We start from the raw sequence: 25,391 nt of genomic DNA, 5'->3' as shown, positions 1-25,391 counted from the left end.
CTTGCGGGTCCGCGTTGTCGGTGTCGGTCCCATTGCGAAAACGCACCTACGCCACTGGCACGTATACACGGAATACCGGAAGAATATGCAAGACCGCTGTCTCCGCGCCGGCGAGTGTCCTCGCGTCCTAACGACAGCCTTTCAAATGCAAGCGTGCATATCCGGCGCGCGTGGAAAAATCAGGGCACTCTTTAGATACCCGCGGAAAACGATCCGCCGCTCGCCGCGAATTCAAGTATCTCGCACGTTATTTTTTTTTGTTTTTTATTTTTTTTTTATTTTTTTTACATCGGTAACCCGTTTCGATCGGCATTCCCGACCGGAGCTGTTTAGTATTGCGATCATTCGTTTCACTTATCAATAACGCGCACATATTTTTTTTTTTCTCGTCCTCGAAACGTGAAATATTAAAATATTTCGCATCGCCAGCGCGTTAATTTATTTTATTTTATTTTTCGAGCTCGTTATTAGAAAATTATGGATTTACTAAGCGAGAAACATTAAAATGAGTCCTTTCGCCTAACGAGTCAATAAACACACGTGCCATTAATGAACTTGTTCTCGTTTGTGTTTTTTTGTGTCTCGTTAGTTTGTTTTTACCGAGACAAATCGAACGTTTCACCGTGCGGTGGCGATCGTTCCGTTTCTCACGTATCGTTCAGAAGCGCGTGAGAGATATTTACGTCGCGTGTCGTGCGTAACGCTTTTTTCTTTTTTCCCCTCCCTTTTTTTGCGACAAAGAATTTCGCTCGTAGAACAACAGCCGGGCTTTCCGAATGCGTGGAAATCACGCGCGAGATCTCATGATCTACAGGCCTCCTCGGCCACATATTCGCGCGTAAGTTTACCGCTTAGACCCGACTGGGCAAGAATGTCGCAACGCGCGACGCTAATTACCGTCGGTAGACGCGTTACTATTCTTTCCCGGTAACGCCGACTCTCAGGGACTTATGAAATGAGTTCTCACACAACGCCTTGGCGTCTACCGTCCGACTCTTTCTTTATTTCGATGCGTATATATCACACTAGTCTCTTACGTAACGCCGTATTTACAACCGTAAGCAGGGAGCACGCTAGAGATGCCTTAGGATCTAGAGCTTTCGCGGATGCTGCCCGTCACAGCGGACAGTATCTCGCGAAAAAGATTTCTTTCGAATAGCTGCTTTAAGACGGATGCACCCAGTAATCGATCGCTGATCAATAAATGCCCAGCGTGTTTTGTCCGCCTTCTAATAAGCCGCTTAAAATACGCTAATTATCTGCCGTCACAATATAATTATCATACAATTACAAATTAAAGCTGTCGTCTATTGAAATCGTCGTTCACTAATGATTTCGCTGTTTCGACAGTATTCTTTCATTATAAATTTTCAGCGTGATTCCGACGCGGCAGCGTGAGAAAAACGTAATGCGATATCTGAATAGACAAGTATGCGAGAAAATAATTTCTTAGGAAAGAAATTTAATTATCTAATTTCGTAGTCGTACACTGGGTGCACCTATTCTGATGCGTATACAAATATGCGCGTCAACAAATGGGAGGTTATCGTGCAGAAAATCGCTCGGGCTGCGCAGCAACGATTTCCCTTTCGCGAAGTCGATCCGAATCATTAACGACGAATGCGTCCGTTGCGTGCAAGACATTGGTCCTTACCCGATGGACGTATATATCCGTTCGTTCGCTACAGAAAAAAAAAAAGGCCACCGTTGACGTAAGCCGCTTCGTCATACTTAAATATATTCTCGTGAGAATTTGATACTGTAGCAAGATAATTAATAATCGAAATTGCGTATTTAAAAATGCACTGCTGAAAATAAATTCGTTATTCTCTGTCGAGGTTCTCTCTTCTCGTGTAAAAAAAAATTCTTACAATTAGTTAAAATTCTACAATAATTTAATTTATATATTATATTTCAAACGAATGTAATACTTCTTCGTAATTCCTAGCTACTTCTAATCTCGCTTGTCCGTTGTTATATCTTCTTCCTCATGTCTTTCTCTTCCTCGTCGTCGTCGGTAATAATCTGCACGCTTCTTACCGGGCCTGTCTTTCTGTATCTTGACGCCGGCGTTGTCGTCGTCATCGCCGGTACCATCGTCGATCGTTCAGTGTTTATCGCAAGGTTCACCATTCGCAGTAGCAAAGCTTCCCTAATTGGCGCCGGCAAAATTTCGTCACCGTCGTCGGGCACGTCCTGCGTGTAGAATTTCTGTCTGTATACTCTCTTGGGGTATCTGTCTTGGTAATCGTCGTATTGAGGATGATAGAGCGGACTCAGAGCTCGGGAATACATCGGACGTCTCATGGATACTCGTTCGCCGTACTGCGCCTGTTGATCGTAGAGTTCGGATCGCGGAAGTGGCGCTTGATAGTCCGTCGAGTAGGAAGGATACGGCTGCTGATCGTACAGAGCGTCTTCGAGGAAGCTCTTTGGATAAGATAAAGCTTGCACGCCGTATTGGCTCACCAGCAGCCGTTTCAGTAACAGTTGAAAATCTCGCCGACTTAGAGGCGGCGAGATCGGATTTGGTGGCTCCGGAGGTAGCGCTAGTCCTCCTCCTGGACGATAAGGATACTCAGGCGTGGTCGCTCGGTAGTCTCTGTCATCCGCCACCGAGCCCGGGATCGGTCGCAAAACAGGCCGGGCTCTCTGTTCAGGATCCGAGTAAATTAACGGCCGCACGGGACGCGGGCGCATATAATTCATGTTCAATGCGATTCGCGCCTCGTCTTCGGGATCGGGCACGGGAGTCTCCGTCAGGTAGTGAACATTTGCGTCCGTCGTGGTTGAGTAAACTTGCTGGTGATTCGATGGCGGTCGCAACAAAATTCTACCGATCGGTATCGCTCTGTAAACTCCTCCGTCCTCTTCAAGATTTCCCTGTTGAGGCTGGACGAGTAATCTAGGCGGCAGTTCTCGCAGATATTGTTCCGGCTGCTGTCTCATAAAAATAGGTTCGGTGCTCTGTCTGACGTAGTCACGGCTCTCCGTCGGCACCCTGGCCGTAGAAGTGCGAAGCAGAACTTGCTGGGTCGTGCGCTCTTCCTGAGTCGGCTTCGTCTCCGTCTCGTAGACGCGAGTACCTTCGTATTTTGGACTGTCGAACCGACCAGCCGCTCCTAAATTCTCTTGCCGATTGACGTAGAATTTCGGTCGTTCTGGTCGCTGCGTGCTGGAAACTCTCTGGAGTACTCGCGATGGAGCCGCCGTGGTGAACAAAGGACGCGTCGTTGATAAAGATCCGCCGTAAACGTCGGAATGATCGTCGCTGTCGTCGACAATAGCGGAACTCGATTTGGTCGTCTCGTCGTGCAGCTGTCTCCGCAAAGTATTTCCCGTCGTGATCTTAGGCTCGTCGTCTTTCTCCACGAAATCCTCGGAGATCGGCGGGAGGCTGTGCTCGATCGGCCGCTTCGCGAAAATAATTCTTCGATAAGCGCCGCTCTTGTCGTCCGTGCTGGGTCGGTTGATCTGCGAGTCTTCATCTTCGGCATCCTCTTCTATAACGATCGGCCTCTGTTGGCCGTTGATAACGAAGCGCGGTCTGCTCTTTGACGTGCCCTTTAGGTAGTGTCCGAATATTGTTTTCGGTGCCTCCGTAGAGCTTGTACTTGGACTCGCCGTAGTGGTGCTGGTGGTCGTTTTCCTCGTTCGAGGAATCGACTGCACCACCGACGGCCTGGTTGACGATTCCGTCGTCGTAGCGTATACGATGCTTGGTTTTCTCGTGGTTACGGTACGGTTGAGGCGCGGTATATTTTGCACGACCGATACGTGTTCCTGCAATGGCGACATGGTGGTTGCTTTAAAGCCCGTCCCGTTTGACGAGGAATACGAGACCCTCTTTATCTCGCCGTCGGCGTCGACGAAACCGAACGTGCCTTTAATGTTGCCCAAAACATCGCGACTCTCGACCTGACAAAGCAAGTATTTTTTATTCAGTACTTCGAAAGTGGCGCGACTTTAACTGCGAATCCCCGATACGATTTTTTTAAACATCTTATTTCACAGAAATTTAAGTAATAATGAAAACTATAAAAAATTTTTATTTTAATAATATTTAAAAAAAAAAGTAAGCGTAAATAATAAATTATATAACAATTTTTTTTTTATTGTGGATAATAATTAGATTTTTATATTCAATCGTTTGCATCGACATTTATATCAATTTTACTTGCTCAGCACATCGGTATTTTAAGTATGAACAGAAATAGAAAGAATGTTTCTGGCTAATTAATATCCAATACTGTGGGAACTTATTGTGCGCTATAATTTATGGTAGTTTAAAAAAAAAAAAAAAAAAAAGACAAGGCGTTAGGCGCGGTTACACATTACGCCGCGCTTATGCAGTTACGCATAATTACCTTGAATGATCCGTCGCCGGCTTCGTAACCGTATGTGTAAGAACCGTCTTCGTTCACCTTTCTGATCTGCTTCAAGATCGCCACTTGGTGATCATGTTGCGTTTCCGATGGTTGCTGGTCCGTGACGTTCGAACAGCTAGCGGTCGCCAGGCAGAAAAATGCCATCAGCCATGGCGTCATCTTAAAAGGAAAGATGATTTTTCTCTATGAGGAGGAAACATTGCAATGCGAAAGACAACGTGCGACACAGTGCATCGTAAATAACGCCGAAAGCTACGGTAAATCATTGAATATGCGAGATAGCAAGCGGTATATTTCCACGCGCTGGAAACCGCGCGCTTTAAATTCATTCGGCGCTTACGCATTTAAATTGCAATATTCATAATACGCGTTCACGTTCACACAACGATGCACTTTGTCACTCTACGTTTCTTAGACCGCTTCACCGGTAGGTAAATCTCGAGGACGTGTAGGCGAAACGTCGCGTGCAAACGGGGTTCGCCAAGGCGCGCGCACTTTCCCACGGGCACCAATATCGGCATTGCGAAAATAAAAAAATCGCCGGAACGTTTAGACCGTGCACTCGCATTTAGATTGATTGCTGCTGAAATTGATCTCGGCTCTCTCTCTTTCTTTCCCGGCGTACGCGGCCGCCAAACTAGCGAGGCACGCACTCGCGCTAGCGCGGAATACTCGGCGGTATACCTTGTTGGAACTGGAAACCATGTTACCGCGGATGCGGTGAATGTTCTTAATACGGCGTGGGGTGTCGGGTGCCGTTATATATAGGGTGACACAATAGGCACCACCGCCGCGCCCCTTCCACGGTGTACCGCGCCGCCACGTTCAACCTTGATGACCCCTAAACGTTCATTAAGACGTCGGAGTACCGAGTGACGGCTTTCCCGGCAGGCAAAAAAAACGCGAAACGTCGCGCGCGCCGCAATGACGCTTCGACGGAGAATACGGGACAATGATGGCTCGCGGTTGTGCTTGCTCATCTCGATTACACTTTTTTCTTTTTTTTTTTTTTTTTTTTTTTTTTCCGTTGAGCAAAATTACCGACATGAAAATTACTCTCTAACGACCCGAAGAAAAGTTGCTGGTGATTGACTTCTCCGCGACATAAATTTCGAAAACCAATCTTTTTTTTTTTCTTTACCTTTTGCATTTTTTTCCGAGTTATCTAAGTTTTAAAAATTAATTTTGCAAACTGTAGGGTTGGAAATATATTAATTAATTCGTTTTAATAAATTTCTGTAAGTATTACAATCGCGGCTCTTAGACATTGTTGAAAGTCTAAAAAAAAAAAGTTTACTCATTTCGCGGGGCCGAAGAAAGTGCATCGATAATGGCGACGTAAAAGAACGGAAACGCGTTTACCGTAGAGGGGACGAATGAGCGCGATGTCCTGACAGAATGGAACATACGAAGAAGTTTGGTTTCGCGGGGACAAGTGAAAGCCACGTGGGAGTTGACGGCCGGGCAAGAAGCACACAGTAGTAGACTGTAAAATCTGTAACAATAGTTCCCATAGTGTGCAACACCGGTATTGTGGTATTCGCTCCACTCTAGGCACTCCCACAGGACAATTATTACATCATGCAATTTCCTCCGGTTTCGTATTCACTTTTTGATGCCACCTTGATATGCCCCGCGTTCGCGGACGTATCGGCTGTCTATCTTACCTCGCGTCGCACGTTTCCTCCGCGGGGAATCATTGTCTTTCTCGGTGGGCCCGTGCCTCGGGGCCCCGCAAACGCGAACCTCTGGCCGGCCATTGAATTTTAAATAATTAAAATATGCAGGATATCCGGGAAAAGTACGCGAAGTACCTCAGGTGACATTAGTTCTCCAGTTCGTCGCGAGACTTTCTCTTAACAATTATTCAACAGACAGTATAATTAATGCTAATCTCTTCTTAATATTACTGCACGCGTTAAAATTGCACAATTAATTGTAGAAATAATTTCATTTATTCGTAATCGCGACGCCATCGGTGTCGTAATTTAAATTAAGTTTCTATCGGAAGAAAATTTGCTCAAAATTGAATGAAAAATTAGATCTTGTTATCTGTTCACGCTCTTGACGCTTAATTCACCAAAACGTTGCAATTTCCAACGTTGTATAACGTTAATGAGATTTCCTAACGATTTGTTAGAGAAAAATAAATTCTTAACGGGCTGCTTGGTACGAAACTGCTATTAATCGTATCATCTGTTATTTAATTTTTAATTTTTAAAATTTACATAGCGTTCTTTCGCTTTTAATTTCTAATATGCAGTATTTAAAGAAGCCTCTACTGGTTATAATTCTTTAGCATTTTAATTTTGCACATCTAGACAATAGCGTTATTAGTTTCTTTTAAAGAAAGCGAGTACAGAGTTAATCGTAACGCAACTACCGGTTACATATTATTTCAATTATATTTCGACTGACACACCTACTTCGTTACACACGAAAGGTCTCACACCGCGTCCGTGGAAACCATAGATCCGTGCTCTATTTCCAGCCACCAAAAATCCACAGAGGCTGCGCTGACTTTTTGTTGCGGTAATCTGTTATTCGGGTTTGCGAAACGCTATCACGAAATATTGCGAAACATCTCGATATAATAAGATAATTTTCTACGCGACACGAATATTAAAATATAAATTTAGAAAAAGAAAATGCAATTACGTGATTAAAAATTTTTTAATAAATTACCAAAATAATTAGGAGTGCTTATCAACGAGGTATCAAAAATCGAGCGAAAATACTAATCTGATAATTGATCCTGCTATTTTATTTTATCACCGCTTGCGGATCGAGTGACTTTATAAACTTATTATTTTCAAAGAAATACGCCAAGTCGTCGGGAAATATTTCTCATCCTGAATACATATTTTATCATCCGTAATGAACTTATGTGTTAGTAGTTAGCACTCGTGACGTCATATCGCTCAGCTCCTCGAGTATACTGCCTTTCATACGGCGTAGCACGACGTAGTGAAATGCGTCAGGAACTCGCCGAATGTAATTGAAGCCGGGCTTCACGGCGAGATTATTGTAATTGGATTACTTCATAGAGTTTTGCATAAGTGCCCGTAGGCCGGATTCGTCATCTTTTGTTACCGATTTTTCTTGCGAGCTCAACTTACCTTGCATCGGCGTGGCGCATCTAAATGACATAAACCGGCGTCGTTATGTTATGTCAATCTACGCATTTATATCCGCCGTGAGAGTGGCAAAAACGGCTACGGCTGTCATATTCCTCTGACGCTTATCTCATAGAATGGAGGATGTTGCGCATGACCGTCATCCTGCGCGTAATCTACTCCGCGTGATTGAATCGCGTTGACACTAACTAATGACATTTACATTTACCTGTCCATCTGTCGCGCTTTTTAAACAGTCATTTATTTCCACCGCGGACGCTGGATGTATGAAACTTAATTTCTCACGGTGCGTTCATTAATATAAATTAATAATTAAATTGCGGTTAATTAATCGCATCTAGCGCACCGCGACGGTCAAGTATCACTTACGCCACTTACGGCTACCGCGCAAGTGATAATATTTATAGACTTTTCAGAGAAGTTTCCTTACGATTGTAGAGATGCGTCGGTCGCTTCGTTAAGTGACAGCCGTTATTGTCTTGCTCATCTTTTACCGGCAAAATAGAGAGCGCGTTGTAGAAAGCAGCGTAACTTTCGCTAACGATCTGCGGCTTGCGCCAGCCACAAAATCGTAGATAAATAGTAAAACCGTAGTATCACGGTCCACTGAAGCTTGGAGTTCAAGGTTACACATGCCGCTATTACGCTCCAAAGATTTCGGCATTCGAGAAACGAAACGGTAAAAGAGCATTCTTGCTGTATAAGTCGGGAATTTTATTTTCTTTAATTTTTTATTTATTTTTTTTTATTGATTAATAATGGGGAGGCTTGTTTATTGATTTTGCAACGAAGTTCAGCTGTTGCATGACACGGCTAATAAAATATGATACATCTTCTCGACACGGCGTCGAAAATAAATCATCGATCCAATTTACTTTCGCGATTGTATCCACGCGCGTGCACGTTTCAAAACTTAGATAATATATTTAGCAACGGTCATTCACATACACAGACGGCGAGTACCAGTGCATGTGTCTAGTGTGGTTTGATTTAACACTTCACTCTCGACCCTTTCATTTTCGATGACTTTCACTTAAGCGTTCGCACTCCACTTTTACTATAAAATCAAATGTATATACATACAACGACGTATATCGTGATACATCCTTGTTTATTAAATTAACCTGTTTATTACACATTTGAGCCGATAAAAGTCGAAAATTTATTATTAACGACATTATGAAAGCGTGGAAAATTTCGCGTACGAAGTACGTTCCGTTGAAATTGACATTTCATTAAGATTACCCGTCAAGCGGAGCTAACGTCGTACATGGTCATTATGCATATCGGCGTTGATTAGGTACGCAGAACGACGAGAATTAGAGATGCAACCCAATACATATGAGATTTATTTAACCTTTTCAGGAACAATTCTTTCGCGAGTAGAAAATATGAAATAGATAGAACGGTGGTGCCCTATAATGAAAGCGCGTTTTGAAGCGCGGATTGTAAAAATTGCAATTAAAATCGTGATTTTTGCGAGGCGTCCTGTTGATGGTGGCGGATTCGTGGGATGTTACTGCGCGTTACGGGACGATTTCGTCTTCATTTTTACCAGAGCGAGCGCGCCGATTGCGATTTCACAGCGGCACGTGGTTCATAATCGGAGCGGAGAAAACGCCGCAGGTGGATAGCACGTAGCCGTCGTTTGGTGACGTAACAGCGTTTATGTACATCGTGCACAACGACGCGCCGCCGCCTTTCTCACTTTTCCAATTTCTTCTCGCGGAAGCGCCTACCGCGGCGTGATTCTAACCGCGGCACGAAACGAAAAATGACCCGCCGCCGGGCGTCGGCCGTTCATTCTCACCTCGTAAAAATCCCGCGTTCGCATGTGCGGCAAAAGCACAGCACCTTTCGGAGGCCGTCAAACCGCGCGAGATAATATTTCACCCGCGCGGATGCTGGAATTTACAGCCTCCGTAATTTCTATTAAACTAGAGAGAGAGTTGGTAATTGTTATCTGTAAAAATCTGCCTCTCTCACTTTCTTAGCAAACAAGTTTTTGTCCGTGATCACGGCAGCGAATTAAAATAATGCCTTAATAGCGAGATAATAAATAAAAGTGTCCTCTTGCAACTTCTTCGCTTTGCGATGGAAAGAAAAATCGTAAATTACGCCGGTGTTACGGCGAGCACGTACGACGAATCTGATTATTATGGACGTCGGTGTTTCCTTTATACAATAAATATGCGGATTTGCGGAGGAACGCGGAAAAATTAAGTGCCCATAGGTTTCATACGGCTTACACGCGGAACGTCCGTCGCGGCGTTTATCATAAACAAACATTCGACACGCCTGTTTCAATCAGCACGCGCGTACGGCGATATTTCCGTTTCGCGATGCATATTCCAATGAGTAAGCGAAAGCGAAACGATACTGGAGGATCAGGGGAGAAATAAAGTGACAGCGCAGGACATTTTTACAATATTTTTCTTTCGATTACGCTTACAAATAATAATTAAAAATACAGAAAAACAACTGTAACCTAAGACTCCTCTTTGCGAAGATTTATGCGCAATTGTCGTATCATTAATTATGAGTATGAATTGCTAAGTAATCGCTATGCATTTTAATCCTAACGAGTATTATTTACAATATGAGTAGACAACCGCCGCTCTGAGCCCATTACAGCAACGACGTGATCGCGATTAAACCGTGAAATCGTTGATCGCGTTTTTTTGCCGCGGTATCTGAAACCCTCTTGAAATGCGAATCGAATTGCATTTTACGGAAACTTCAACTGTTGCTTATAAACAATTACTAATTGAATTTTTGAAATCACTTTCTTATTAATTTTAAGTGAGGTTTGCCGCAAACGTAATTTGAGCATTAAATGTTAATGCGCTCGGGACGTTGCAATTTCAATAATTATCGCAGAACAATCTCTCGTTAAGATTTTGTTGCAGGAAAATTAGATTCGTTATTAAAACCGTAATGATAGGGATACACGGAAAACTTTTTTTTGTTTTTCTTTTTTTTTCCTTCCTTATTTTATTTTATTTTTTTTTTTTTTCTTTTTGCAGTTTTCATTAATGGCTTTGCGGTAAAAGTGATATTTCGTCGGCGCGCGAGCGACGATCCACCGTCGTTTCCTTCCCGGATTCGATATATACGCGCGTTTCCGCGGACCGAACGGTGCCGAGTCGCGGAACGCATTAAACCTCGAATCGATTCTCTCACACTTGTGACACAGAGAATGCAAATAGAAAGTCCTCGACGGCCGCGGCGCGAATAGAATGTTGTCCCTACAAACCCGGCTACGCCGATAAGAATGTATTGCAGTTTCCCCGACGGTCGACTCGCAGTGAACCCTACTCGCGGGCAAGCTTGCAAAATTTCTACGTTGCAAAAGGCCGTGTACACTTCCTACCGACGCTCGCGTATCGAATATCGGAGTTATTGCACGGTTAAAACGCGAGCAATGCTCGCCACGCGGAACTCGAAGTGCAGACGAGCCTGGGAAATTTCGACGCCCTGACACATTCGAGAAATATTAGAAACGCTACGAAGTATTAAGTTAATGGAAGCTTTTGTCGTGATTGTTACGAACAATCATTATTATTTAATTAAAGAAAAAAAAATATATATATATTATTTAATAAAAATAGAGATTTACATAGTAACTTTAAATTACGTTGAACATTTAAAACACTTCTATTAGATTTTATATTTCGTTATACCTTTCAATTAGCGTTTAATTTGAAAAATATAAAATCTAACAATATACAATTTACGCCTTAGCACTATACGCGCGGTAAGACTTTCGGGGAAGAACCTCGGAAAAGATTAAGGCGAGCGGCAATGAAGAAACAATCAACCGCGACGTTATATCACTACAACTATTATGTCACGGATGCGTCCCGTGCATTCTATGACATAATAGTATGGATGTGCAACATTGTATGCCTAATCGAAAGTATCTCGAAACACCGACGGGGTTTTTGATTCGACTTAATTATCCCCTTCTGCTTGATCGCGTTTCACTCGCCTTTCATGCGACTCGACGTTTGCACCGAATCGACGTTTTGTAATCGAGCCGAGTATTATTACACGGTTCATGCTTTTACGGGGTCGTGCATAAAAGGTTCGCGGCCGCGGGGACGGAGTATATTCTGTTTGTATCGCGGATACTCCTGTGGATACCTTGCGACGGCGCGGCGTTAGGGACCCGCGAGAAATTGCCGCGGTAATACATCGTACATGCGTGCGTGAGTATTGCGTCAGGTCGTTGGCTTTCACTCTCTAACGTGCCTCATAAATGCGCACGATATACCGGAGTAGAAAAGGAGGTGTGCGCGTGTGTGTCTGTGTGTGTTCTCGGGATCGGCCTGAGAAACGGAAGGAACCCTCGCACGGTGTCAACTCGACGCGCGAATAAATAAAATTTCGCTGCACCTAATGAGAGCGCATTGTCTCGACAAGCTGTTTTTTACCGGAGCGGGCGCGGAGGCTCGCTCGAATAATTCCTTTTTTGTTAGGCATTCGGAAATAACGAGACTTGCGATGGGATTATTCAGCTTGGGAAATTGTGGCGGGAGGGAAAAAAAAAAGTAGAAATAAAAAGAGGACGATTATCTAGAATATAAATTTTGTCACGTATCACGTCTTGCCGCTCGGCTCCTCGTTATTGTTACGAGTTACGCTATCTTTGTAATCGTATATGTATTTACGTGCGCGGACCCTCCATCCGTTATCACATACTTTAATCTCTGTAACCTTCTCCGATTGCGTCGTCTTTATGGACGGTATTATCGTTCGCGCGTTCGCCGAGACGAGCGGACAAACGCGAAAACGCTTTGAGACACGCATTGAATGGAAAAGCGAAACGCTATATACAATTACGGCGCGACTATCAAAGCGCGAAAGAGTACCGTCGGTAATTCGAAAAATTCTACTTACTGCAAAATGAAAATTACGGAAAGACCGCAAGATACCTCCGCTCACAATAACGATCTTCGAGAATGTGTTCTTGGAAAGTTCGCGTTTCGTGCAATACGCCGATGGTAAAAAAAAATAGAAAAAAATTCCACGGCCTTCATTATCGGGATACTTTTCATCGCAATTATGTATATTCGCGCGCCTTTCTCGCGTCGCGCGCGGATTATGTTAAACGCACGGGCATTTCTCGCGTATATGCAATGCGTGCGTCGAAGCGTTCGCGTATGCCGCGTTCTCTCGGCGATATATTTTTCGTATATCCTAGCTTCGGCGCCACCACGTGAAATATATATTTAATATAATATATATATAATGCATATACTTATACGTAATACTCTGTGCGCGCACGGGCCGACAATTTGACGTTGACCAGTACGAGAGCCTCGGCGATTCGGCTCGTGCGGGACGCCCGAGGCAAAATACCGAATGATAAATATCGACGAGGGGGACGATTCGGGACGATCCGGGGGGAGATCTCTTAGGAATCGCGACTCAGGTTGCGTCAGTAGTTGTTAGGGTTGCTACCTCGGAGAAACTGATCGATCTGACCTACTGAAAGGGACGTGGCGGTGGAAGCTTTCAAGGGCGCGACGTAATAAAACGCCTGGTGGTCTCTTTGCGCGTCCAACAGTTGAAGCCTGTGTGGTTGCTGCTGCTGGTGTTGCTGCTGCTGCTGCTGCTGCTGCTGCTGCTGTTGCTGCTGGCGACGTTGTTGTTGCGCGTAGAGCTGCTGAGATTGCTGGAGCAGCTGCGCTTGCTGCTTCCTGTAGAGTACCTCCTGGGGCTGGGTTATGGTCGGGGTCGGCGCCGACTGGGCCTGCTTATAGACTGGACGCTGGGCCTGCTGCAGCTGCTGCAGACCGAGTAGGGACTGGGGCTGGGCTACGAATGGTTGGAGTTTGTGACTGAGGCTAAACTCACCTACTGTCTGGGGTAATGTCTGATAAAGTTGGGTATTGTACTGACCGGTCGAGGGATCGTACACGAGTTCCGATTGGTAGATAGGCTCGGCGGCGGCGGAAGCGGCGGTGACCGACGTCTGACCGGTCAACTTAACTCTCGAGGTTTGGGGCGACGGTTGGGCGGGCTGGGGCCTCGCAACGGGGGCGGCGGGAACGTGCGAGCCGATCGTATTCACGTAACGCTCGAGCTCGGCAGCAAAGTCGAGATGGGGAGCACTAGCGGCCGTCGTGGTGCGCAACGGCGATATCGTGGGGGTGTAGAGCAGACTGCCGGGACGTTCGGTGCTACTGGGGGAGACGTACTGCGCGGCTACTTGGGCGACATGGGGCCGTGGGGTTATCGCGACCGATTGGGGCCTGGGATGGCGTGTTACTGGTCGGCGAGTAGTAGTCTCGAGCGACTGATAAACGCTCGAGGTCACTGTGGGTTGGCTACGGAGGACGGGCGTCGCAGTCGTCTGATACTGGGCCGTGGGAGTGGAGGCTAGCCTAAAAAGAGACGGGGTAGGAGACTGCGAAGATTCGTAAAGGGCGGTGGAGGGTGTGACTTGCACTAAGTTCGAAGGTCTTCTGAAGGCTGATGGTCGCAGCTGCGGCTTTAGATCGTCCTCGGTTAGCTCTTGGCTCGCGTCGTCGTCGAGGTGATATTCGGTCTGGAATATCGTGGTTGGTGCACGAGTGGTCGCCGGCTGATACGTCGGCCTCACAGGTCGGGGCACGGGCCTGACGACGGGATAATTTGCCGGCCCGGAGATCTCCTCTTCTTTTTCTTCCTCTTCTTCTTCTTCATCTTTCGGCGCGTTTGGATCGCAGGGGTTGCCCGAGACGTAGGTGAACTCTCTCTTGTTGCCGTCCGGATCGATATAGCCGTACTTGCCGCGCACCACGCAGTCGGTGCCGCGAGTCTCTTCCTTGAAAGAACCGTCGGCCGCTTCGTAGCCGAAGGTGAAGGACCCGTCGTCGTTCACTTTGTTGTAATTTCTGATGGTTTGTACTGGCGGCGGTTTCGATCCGTGCAGCGCATCTTTCGACCGCGGCGAGGGAAGCGCACGCGTGCGTGGCTGATAAACCGCCACGCTATCGAACTCGTCCTCGGCAGCCTGATTGTCTTCCTCGTAGTAGACTTGAGGCTCCGTTACGCGAGGCCGGATCTGCACTCGCCGCGCTTCCGTTAAAGCGAACAGACACGCCGGGATCACCTGACAATAAAAGAAAAGAAAAAGAATTTATGGCAGACAGCACACACATTGTACAATTGGTACGGGCATATGATTATTAATGTGTTGATACGACGTTACGCGTGGTGCGCACGGAAGAAAGCGGCCAGCGTGTTCCCGTCGGATCGAAATTTTTAGAGAAGTTTCGCAAAGTGAAACCGGGAAACGAGATAAGAGTTTCTTCAGTAAATATCGTGGTTTGTAAATTTTTATGTGTCTGCTAAAATCTAGATAAGGCTAAACAAGCGTAATTATCCGTTTCGTAAAATTTCTCAATTTATTCAAGAGGAATACTTACATACATTTATTTTACCGGCAAGATTTTACTTCTCACCTCTGTCCGAGAAAAATATATCTCTTTAATTGTACGTATATAAAGATCGAATTGAAAAAATTAATTTGCGAAGTAACGGAAGAATCCTGATATTTAACGTCGGCGTTCGTGCGCATCGAGAAACGACTAAATAACCTGCGTAATAGTAAAAAAATCAGCGGCGTTAAGTAGAAATTTGCGATACTTGTCAGACGGCCGCGATCTTTCACTCGCAGCGAAGGGAGGAAGTGGGCGCGCGGCGTTATCGCGTCACGCGAGAAGCGTAATCGAAAATTGTTTGAGCCACTCGAGGCGGAATGAATATGGGCCTAGTCTGGTTTTCAAGCGCGATGCCGGATCCGCGTTGCGGAGGTACGCTTATAGTCAATAGGAAGCAGAAGATGGAGCGAGGAGAGAGCGAGTTTTGCGGATCAGTGAACGTTCCGTGCGCGCGCGAGCGGTACGCGCGAAAAATTCCTTATCGTTTGCTCGAACGCGACCGAATGCTCGGTCGAGTACGGGAAACACGAGTGATCGTAAAAGGCTCGAACCTATGCACCGGATTGCATCTGGTTTTGCTCCGATTCCACGACCGTGTCCGTTACGGTAAATCCGGAACGTGAATTTTCTGCGACCGCGAATGCCGCGAATTCCATTACGAATTACTAATCGGCTATCTTATCTCGCGCGAATCGAATCTGATCGCCGCGCGGATACTTTACAGAGCGCGCGATCGCTATTGTACCGATCCAACTCTGCGAACAAAGATATATGCGTTTAACGAACAATACGTAATATTTCTCCAAATCAATGAAATCGGAGATACGCGGCGCGGAGATTCTTTTTTTTCTTATCGCATCGCGTGCGTCATAAGTCAGAGTTTAAACGGTCTCTCCCAGTTTGGCATTCCTCGGCCGTTCCGTTTTTCTCGCGAGGCTGACCACGCGGTCCCTCTGACAAAACGTGGCCTCGACTTCCGGTAAGGCTGTCGGTGGGAACCGCCCTGGCGCACACGTGTTACGTAATTTCTACTACTTGGCTGACCCGAATACGGGGCGAGGCAGGAGCGCGCGGCCGTCGCTGCCTACCGTGAGAGAGAAAGAGATTCAGATTCAGAGCGTCGTAACGTAACTCGGCGCGCATGTTTCGCCGTCGTTGCCGGGGCCGCTTCTGGATCTCCTTGAACCAAGTCGAGAGCAAGCCGCGCGGGCACAAAAGACAGGCGGCGGTTAACCACACCTAGTGACGACCCACAGGAAACGCCGTGTATCTCTCGTTGAATACAATAATATAAAAGATAGACACGCGAAGAAAAAAAAAAAAAAAGTCTATTATTCTTTGGTCGTCGTGGACGGGTTGGGTCAATCGAAAGTGCCACGGACGCAAGTCGAACATTTTTATGTAATGATGCGTGGAGAATTAATGAGCCTTTTACTTTCTCAGGCATTCTAGATTCGTATCTCCAATCCGCGTCAATTAATGCTGTTAATAATTGCGTACGTAATCGGCATCTTGCCTCTAAATTTTTTTTTTTTATTATCGCCGTGAAGCGGGATCTTTGTTGAAAATCTTTTTAACAGCGCCGTTCGTGGGGGAAACGGAGGGAGAAATATTTCAGACGCGGATGCACGAGGGAGATCTCGTACGACAGCGTTTGCTCCTTGAAGTGGGGGCTCCGCGCCCGGTCGAGCCGACCGATAAGATCGATTCGCTCGACTTCGCGATGACCCGATCGGGAATATTTGATGATTGCGCATTAAGCACACGATCCGTCCTTGGGACGAGAAGGCAGGCACGTCGTCCTGAAACTTTCGCGCGATACGGTATGGCCGCGGCGTGCTCTCTTGGGCGTGCACCGATTAATTTCCATGTCGACCCGGTGATAAAATGTCGGCGCCTTCCTTCGACGCAGCGCGCATTGCCCGCTGACGAAATCCGCCGGACTCAATTCGGCCCGTTGTGACAAATGGGAACGAACGGGTGTCGTAAGCGTGAAAAGTATGCGAAAGTTGTCTCTCATAATCGATGGCTCAGTCGGAGCCTCGCGGTCGCGAATTCGATTGCGAACGTGCAGTACCAGCTTTAATAAAACGATTACCCATTCCGCAGTGCAATCCTGCGTGTTTCACCCTCGTATTTTCGTCATTTTTCGCGAACCAATCGATTAAAGCATTGACTCAAAAAAAGAAATATAAGAAAAAAAAACGACTCGGCGCAAAATTTCTTGCGGCCCTTGCGAGTGGCAGAGACTTTCCATCGCCATCGTCATGAATGACTATTATCTCTCTCAAAGCTTCTACCGTTCGCGTGTCGATTCTTCCGGGTTTTGGACTATCAGACGCTCCCTGATCTCCCCCTTGGGTACGAGATAAACCGTTTGATTATCTAATCGATGTTTGAGGGAAAACGAAATTGCGTACCCGGTTTCCGAGCGCTCTCTGAAAGCAGAAAAGGTCTTCGGGTACAAGTCGAATCGCGATTATCGGACCCGCGCCGCGGCCGCCTCCGACGAAATCGTCGAGAAGACTTGCAACGTCGTCATTATCGTCGGCCACGGCGTACGCGCTCGCAACTGTCCGGGCCGTTGGCAGCGTGTACCGGCTAATGACTCCTCCATCTGGTCCGGGTTCGAGGCAAATCGTGACGCCGAGGTAGGGCTCTGTAATCAACGTTCTGGCATGCCAGTCACATACAGTGAGAGGCACGGACACATTCGGTCCGTGGCCCGATCCAGTTAGGAGCAATCGACCACGGCGCACCACGCCTCGGTCTAAGTGAGCCCCCGCGCGAAGCTATCCGGAGAAAGGAAGAATCGTTGCGCGCAAATCCGCGTTCGCCGCGCTCAATAAGCATACGTCCTGCTTCGCTTGCTCGCCGGCACCTCGTATCTTCGATTTCGATCGTTTCCGCGACGTTTTTGCCCCCCCCCCCTTTTCCGTCTCTTATCTCGAGACGGGAAACAGTTAATTAGCATCAAAGTGTCCGAAAAAAGATTAGATAATTCTGAGGAATGATTTAAAAAAAAAGAAAAAAAAATGTTTACGCGACTCATTCTCAATACAATATATAATTACTCTCACGAGTTCATGAAAGAAATAGTCATCCGATATTTTACGTAACGGTAAAATAATTATTTGCCGCCAAGATCCACAATCGCTCAATTTTACGCCGCGTACAATTTGATGGCGGGAGACGATTAATAGGCAATATCCACTTTACCCGGCTAACCGTGGGTTTTTAGAAAATGAAAGAAACCTCGCCGCGCGTGGGATCAATCATGCAAGCGAGAGAGCCAATTACCGATCTGCGATTAGCGGTGGTCTCGTAACGTGCCGCTTGTACGCCAATACGCTTCGCGTAAAAAATCTGAGGAAGTCGTTGAAAGCGAGTGTGCTTGCGGGAAACACCGCTGTATATATATATATTCATATAACGTAACAATGATCTCCCGGTCGAGCTAAATAGATAAATATAACGGCAAGAGTGGCGTCAAGGGGCACGATAGCAAGTAGTTCCTTTCACGGTGAAGGTGACGCCGTTGGTTTCGAAAGAAAAAGAAAAATATGACTTACGACGACCGGTTGCGCCTCAACAGCCGCGTTCTCGATTTCGTTACACGCGCACACGTACACGCGCGCGTACGTATGCACACCCAACCGTATGCACACGTATACCCGTATACGTAATATCGATCGCGAATGCCGATTTGAACGTTCCTCTCGCGTTTCGCGCTAGGAAGTAGTTAGGTCAGACTGGATCGCCCGCAACTTTCCTCGTCCAGATTTCCGGAAGCGGTGGAAGCTGCGCGTCGCGTTCGTGAATTCATTCTCGATGAACTCAGCGTTTATTATCGGTAATTAGCGAGCCGCTGACGAGCGTATCAGATCCGCTTTATCTCGAGCCCGACATGATTAATTGCATTGCGCGCACCAGGAAGGGTATTCTGAACGCTATTTACACAGGTATCAATACATTCTATCTTTTTTTTTTTTTTTTTTTCCCTTTTTCTATCTTTCTTAATAAAACCCGTGACGCAACGAGCATACAAACCGTCATGAGAAACGTCTGTGAATCCTTGTTTTAAGTATTTATCGGCGCGCGTGATAAATAGCACGCGGAAAGTAACAGAGCGAAAGTGGATTCTTGTTTCCGGCATATACTCGTAAGTTATAGAAAATAGAAGTGGGATGCTGACTCAGATGTAAGTTAATTCCAACCGGGAACGCGATACCCGCGTCCTCCTGGCCGTAATGCGGTGATTAAAACACGCATCGATGCAATTTCAGCCGCGCGATTATACCACTTGTCCGACCGGCATTCAACGAGGAACGGTCGGCGATGATTGAGATAAGAAATGAATCCTCAGCGGCGTGTAATTGCGAGTACGGCGCCGGTCGCGTTTAACCTTGCGGATTGAATTTCTTCTCGCGCATTCAGGAATCATCGAAGCGTTGACGGCCGGACTCGTCGCAGTAATATGATAATTATCGGGTAACGAGGACGAATAAAATAACCGTAGATAATCCGCCGCGTCGCGAGCCAGAGCGTCTCGAATCGTAACGAATGTATAAGTATCGCCGGCAGGGATAGGCGGAATGACGAAAGCAACCCAAATAATCCATCGTTTCTGTAATTATATCGTGACGTAATGCCGATCGACGCAATCCAGAATTGAGATCGCCTCGAGAAAAGGTGGGCTCTGAGGGTCGCGGTGGCACGAGGTCTCGCGCTCGCGCGAATAAAGGCCCACCGGTGGCGGTGCGGACGTGCGTCGCCGAGAGTTGCGAGAAATTACGCACACGTCTCGGAAAAATCGCGAGGGAAGTGTTCGGGACGATAGAAAGTTACGAGATTGTGTTCCAGCCACGTCTCCGGTCGCGGCGAAAGAATAGCTCGCCCGCGATAAAGAGAGAGAGAGAGAGAGAGAGAGAGAGAGAGAGAGAGAGAGAGAGAGAGAGAGAGAGAGAGAGAAAGAAAGATATGTTAATCCGGCGCTGTTGAAACACCGACGTTTAAATAAGACGAGTCTTTTTCTACCACTTTCGACACCTGTCCCAGCGTATCTCGTCTTCTTGCGCAGAAGCGTGTAGATGTCAATGATAACCGGCGTTGTAACAATGAGCGTGCGGGGCAACTGCACAGCGCCCACGTTTTATCAACGGGCGAAAGTCACACGTAAGGCGTCGCGATTACGTGCAACGGCCCCGGCGAGGACGCCACGAGGATGTAGATCGCCGCGTAAAGAATCAGCCTGACGGCTTTCATTATCTGGCGCCGACTATTTTTCCCGCGCGGTCTTTCTAAGGTGACGGGAAAAGATGACTTTCTCGAGCGGAGGAGATGTCTCGCGCGGGCGGCGATTGACGCGAGAGAGCAGAATTCGGAATGCTGCGCGCAGCATCCGGGCGTTTCGTTTCGCTTCCCCCCGATAATCTGGCGTTCGCCGGAAGTGAGAACGAACGGGAACGCCGATTCGCGCCCCGGTTGCACGCGCGATCGTTCTCACGTAAGGTCGAGACAAATATTTGAAAGTGCGCGACGTGGCGTGCACGCGCGGTGCACCGACGTGTTAAACAAAGGCGGCGCTCGGAAAAAGGCGTTCGAAGGCTCGAATAACTCGCGGGTGGTTTCGCGCGGCGAGAGCTAACCGGCGGCTCATTTCGTATGGCGTCGAGCGCACGTCGTGCCCTTGTCTTTTGAAAACCGCAATCTATTTGCGTCAAGTCCCGTTCGCTCTCACTTTCTTCCGCCCGGCCGAACGGAAACCCCCGCGGGCCGTGCCGCGGATTTGTATTTACGGCCAGCCGGTCTTGCGCGCGCTCGCCGGTCTCTAACTTTCGTTTTTCTTTATCATTAGAATGTCATTCGGCCGGCCGCTTTTTCAGACCGCCACGCGGGAAAGTTGAAAGCAGATTAATAAGAACGCAATTTGACGTGTACCAATATTTTTCCGCGTCTTTTACGACGCTAATTTTTTAATTTATTCGCAATTTATCGACGAAGATGTGGAAACGATATTTTTTCATAATTACGCGAATCGTCACGGGGTTTTCACGAATTGGAGTCTTCGCCGGTGAATAAACGCGTTTTTACTCGTCGAGCGCTATTACAATGGACTCGGGCTGAAAGTAATTAAAGTGATTACCAGTATATTTAACGTCGAATATGGATAATTGCGGGAGAAGTAACACCCACTCGAATTTCTATGCGGAAGACGAACGTCGAATTAATCGGGCAATCTCATTACCGTAATGGGGGGTTTCATCTCTATCGCGGGACGCCATCGCGAGTTCAACCTCATCGGTGCACGCGGTACCGCGTGTGTGCATACGCCGACGATCTACCCGATATTTCTAAACTACCCTGCCGACCTTATGCGGCAAAGTTAATGCGTTCGCCAGTGCATCCACAATACCGGGCGTAATTATAACACTGACGGCGCGGTGCGTTTCGTAAGGAGCGACCGCTCGGAGTCGCTCGAAAGATCGGCATGCCCTTAATTTATGGATTTGCCTGCCTCCCGTGTGTTGCGATATATTTCTTGCTCTCACATTTTCTTCTGAACTGGCTGCCTAATGAGACCAGCAAGACCGCCGCCGCGGGCGCGCGCAAAAACGGGAAAGCCCGCCTCGGAATGCTAATTAGTCGGGGCAGCTACGATCGTTTTTTGACGTTGAAATCTCGCGCCGATTTTTTTTTATGTATATATATTTTTTTTTATTATTTTTTTTTTTAACGCGTCAATAATTATTACGTTTCTGTAATAGTAATAAAAAAATAAATTCCCCGAAATTGCGCCTGATTTTTCCCTCGAAAGTGCATGCCCGTAAATTGACGGGTGTTTGATGAGCCGATATAATTGAGGAGCGTGCGATAATCGATTTCCTGTTGTGTAATAACGGTAAAAAGCGGGCAGTAAAGTGACGTGATCGGCACAATAGCTGAGGTTGCCGACCGTGTCTCAATATCTTTAAGATGTGCGGCGGAGGACCCGCGGCCAATAAAAGAACGAAACCTTTGCGCCCCGAAGATCGTTTATCGCCAAAGAATCGTTGCTGAAAGCGGGCAGAGATATTTACTTCTATTATATATATTAGCCTCGCTTTCGCAATTCGGCGTTGCCGAGGTTTCACCGTCGGTTCTGACTCCGGGAAAACTCCGGTTTCTCGACGACGATCTTGCGAACGATCGCCGCGATAAGTCGTTTTTATTTTATCTTCTTTTCTTTTCCTTTCTTTTTTTTCATCCGCTACGAATCACGCGCGATTTATGCGGCAGCATATCGACGCCGTTCGTGCTCGAGCGAGCCCGATTGAGCGGAGAAAAAGCGCCGCTCGATTTGGCGTTTGATCTTCGTGACAGACGAGCTGCGTCATTGGAAACCGACGTTTCCAACGTGGTTTCTCGCGATTGCCGGTATCAAGCGCCGCGAGAAGTGCTCTCGATTCACGTCACGGGCGAGGAGAGAGAAAAAAATGCTTTTGTGCGTAGGAGCGCTTTCTGCCTTCGTTATCGACGACCCGCCGCCGTGGGGGAATCATGATTGACGTAAGTCGACACTGCGGGAATATTGTGCATTGTATCGCCACGAAAAGTCTCGCGAAAACAGACGTCCCATATTTGTGTAATCGGTGAAAGTGCCAATAATCGGACTACCCCGGGCAAACTTCTCCAGATCCACCGATCGCTTCGATCAGCGCCGGTTTCTTGGTATCGACTCGAGGCGTTTCGCGAACGCATCCGGAGTTATCCCGCGCTTCCTCCTCGGCGGGATGCGAGAGATCGTCCGCGTTTCGCGCGATTAACTCCCGCGGAACGAATCCGCTTATCTTGGGAGCGCGGTTTAATTTCGCTAAACGTGGGAGATAGGGAAACGATCGCGATATAGAAACCGCTCGTGAATTATTAATAAGCGTTTAATTGTCGCCTTGCGCGGGAAAAGGAATTGGAGAAATCGATGCTGATATCCGCGTGCGAGATCCCCGGTGCATTTCTTCGCACGACTCGCGAATTACTTGTGCTGCAAGTGCACGGAGTGAAATCGGCAATTATTAAACGTTCCCACAACAACCTGACGGACACCAGGCTGTTTACAGCCGTACGCGCGCGGTAATTGATTGTTACACGCTATTGAGAGTAAAAGTGCGAAATGTAATCGGTAAAATTCGTATCGTGTCGCCGCGAGGAAAAAAGCTTTACCGATGAAGAAAGAAATGTCATGTCCACTGAACTCGTGCGACTCGGGTCAGGAATGCCGGGCCGTGGATTAGTTACAACAATACCAAACCGGAATATAATGTACTGCAACTTTCACTGTCAATCAACGTGGCATGTAATGAGCGTGTTCGAAACATAAGAAAAAAAAAAAATGCAAGTTGCCGCGCAAAAATGTCAGACTGTAACGAGATAACGCGCTTAAACGCGGATTTCAACGCGCGAGATGTGTGAGGCCGCTTCCCATTCAACAAAAGATTACTCAACCGTTCGGGTGCGGGTTCATTAAGGCAACGGATGGATGTCAACAACCGCCTTGCGGTGCACAATTAATTCGCGAGAAAACTGTTGCAATTTTCGAGGTGAACAGCTCCCTCGCGCGCGTCCGGCGCGCTTTTCGCACGGATGAGAAAACGGGGGATTTCTTTCAGCGAAAATTCCCGTGGCCGTGCTCGGAACACCGTGTGGGCGGACACAATTCACTTTCCGTCGTAGTTAATCGTTCGCAGTCTATGAATTCTAAATACCCTTACACACGTGCGCCAATTTCAACAATAAACCGCGATATATATCATCAAGACTAATTTTTCTACGTTAATAACAGTTAATTAGATGTAGGTTACAAAATAATAACTGCTTTCAAGACATTGCAATTAATGTTCTTTCATGACGAAATACATTGTCAATGATAAAATGCGATTAATATAAAAAGTAATATGTAAGTTTAAGAAGTATTTAAAAATTAAATTTTATTGCTGTATCACATATAAAATGTCTTACGGAATACAAGAACCATTTTGGGGGGGAAAAAAAAAAAGATTATTTTCTACTTCAACTTTTTTTCCGGACTGGTGTGTACATGTGTAAATAATTAAAAAATTGTTAATATTTTGTAAGAGAATTTTTAAGAAAATCACCAAGGGAAAGGGCCGATAAAAATCACATTTAACAAGACGAACCGAATGACTTAGTACATACCAGCAGTATAATCCTCATGGTGCACGCGTTGCTGACGAGGAGGGGGAGATACTACTTGTCGAGGAACGGTCCTCCGTGAGTTTCACTGAGAGAGTGCAGCCGTATAGTTCTGTGCTCGGTCCTTTATAACCTACACGGAGGCTTTTGCCTACAGTGGGGGGCACCCGGTCGTCGGATAGCGCTACGTCCTCTTCGACACCGCGACACCCGGCGAATTAGGTTCCGGTGAGGACCAGCTTGGCACGGCCATTGCCAAACAGCTGCACGGCCCACCGCGATGGCGAAATACTATTCCGAGTTGCGTATACGTTGTACGCAAAATCTGGCGAAGGTGCGTGGAACGCGCGCGGGTGGACACTTCGATCGCCGAAAGGGGTACGGGAATATCGGATCGGGCAGGGTCGTGAGAACCGATTCTCTACGCCTAAGACAACGCGCTCCGGCGCGTTATGCCCTATGCCAAATTAGATTGTCAGCGTCTATTGAGATATGATGATGGAAAGGCGGTTCATATAGGATAATAGAATACCCCCGAGGTATTCACCGCACAAATGAGCCAACGCGCTGGCATATTAATTACCGCTCTAAAACGATCCGGCATGCAGCAAAGTTTCTTCCGTACGTTATGCCGCGGCCCGATATACGTCTCTGTCAGTTCACGATGGCGTGTTTACGACAACAAGCAGATTTTATTTTTCTTTCTTTTTTTATTTTATTTATTTTTTTTTTTTTACAATTAAATTGACATCGTTAGAATTGCGCTGTTACATGACTGGTTTTTAGCCGCACGTGTGCGTATGTATGTTTCTTCCATTGATAATATTATTTTATAACGCTCCAGATCCGGCAAAGTCATTATCAATTCGTACTCAGTTCTGCGGTGCTTAATTAGAACGGAGTGCGTGTAAATAACGTGCATTGTGTGAGCGCGCATGGCGAATTGGCAAACGAAAGTTTAGATCGACCGATAGTCTAGATCGTACAGGGTCGTGAGAAAAATTTATACACATGGGCAGATATTCGAGATACATTCAGAACGCTGCCGGGGAATTCATTTTCAGGTGTTCACAATCCGCGGAAATTGTTCAATTCTTTTTTTTTTTTTATCTCGCATGTGTGTTTTGTCTCTACATTTATATAATAATATATTGCGTATCTAATATTTTCAATCAAAATTGATGGAATATTAAAAAAAAAGAACAATACATAATAAATATATTCGTAAAACAATGCGTTTAATT

The 25,391-nt window shown here is 46.6% G+C and overlaps 3 protein-coding genes across 5 annotated transcripts in view; 1 reads left to right on the top strand and 2 right to left on the bottom strand.

Moving 5' to 3' along the window:
• Nucleotides 1-25,391, top strand: part of LOC139102038 (cuticular protein 19) — a 171,177-nt gene that overhangs the window by 41,134 nt on the left and 104,652 nt on the right. The gene's annotated exons all lie outside the window — the stretch shown is intronic.
• On the bottom strand, nucleotides 984-4,547 carry LOC139101480 (uncharacterized). Its single transcript, XM_070654636.1, has 2 exons — nucleotides 4,368-4,547; nucleotides 984-3,918 (listed from the first exon to the last, which is right to left on the bottom strand). The coding sequence occupies exons 1-2, from the start codon at nucleotides 4,545-4,547 to the stop codon at nucleotides 1,975-1,977; spliced, it is 2,124 nt and encodes a 707-aa protein (XP_070510737.1). The 3' UTR covers nucleotides 984-1,974.
• Nucleotides 11,110-24,285, bottom strand: LOC139101477 (uncharacterized). Its single transcript, XM_070654633.1, has 2 exons — nucleotides 24,151-24,285; nucleotides 11,110-14,627 (listed from the first exon to the last, which is right to left on the bottom strand). The coding sequence occupies exons 1-2, from the start codon at nucleotides 24,166-24,168 to the stop codon at nucleotides 12,969-12,971; spliced, it is 1,677 nt and encodes a 558-aa protein (XP_070510734.1). The 5' UTR covers nucleotides 24,169-24,285; the 3' UTR covers nucleotides 11,110-12,968.

The sequence above is a fragment of the Cardiocondyla obscurior genome, linkage group LG04, assembly GCF_019399895.1.
Source record: "Cardiocondyla obscurior isolate alpha-2009 linkage group LG04, Cobs3.1, whole genome shotgun sequence".
NCBI classification, from domain to species: Eukaryota; Metazoa; Arthropoda; class Insecta; order Hymenoptera; family Formicidae; genus Cardiocondyla; species Cardiocondyla obscurior.
Note: the sequence above shows the minus strand (reverse complement) of the source record. Positions and strands in the feature narration are given on the sequence as shown.

What these genes read in the sequence shown, in the direction of transcription:
- LOC139101480 (XM_070654636.1), bottom strand. Translation starts at nt 4,547, where the DNA reads ATGACGCCATGGCTGATGGCATTTTTCTGCCTGGCGACCGCTAGCTGT. An exon ending in CCGGCGACGGATCATTCAAG is followed by an intron (nt 3,919 to 4,367) that starts GTAATTATGCGT and finishes TTGCTTTGTCAG; the next exon opens with GTCGAGAGTCGCGATGTTTT.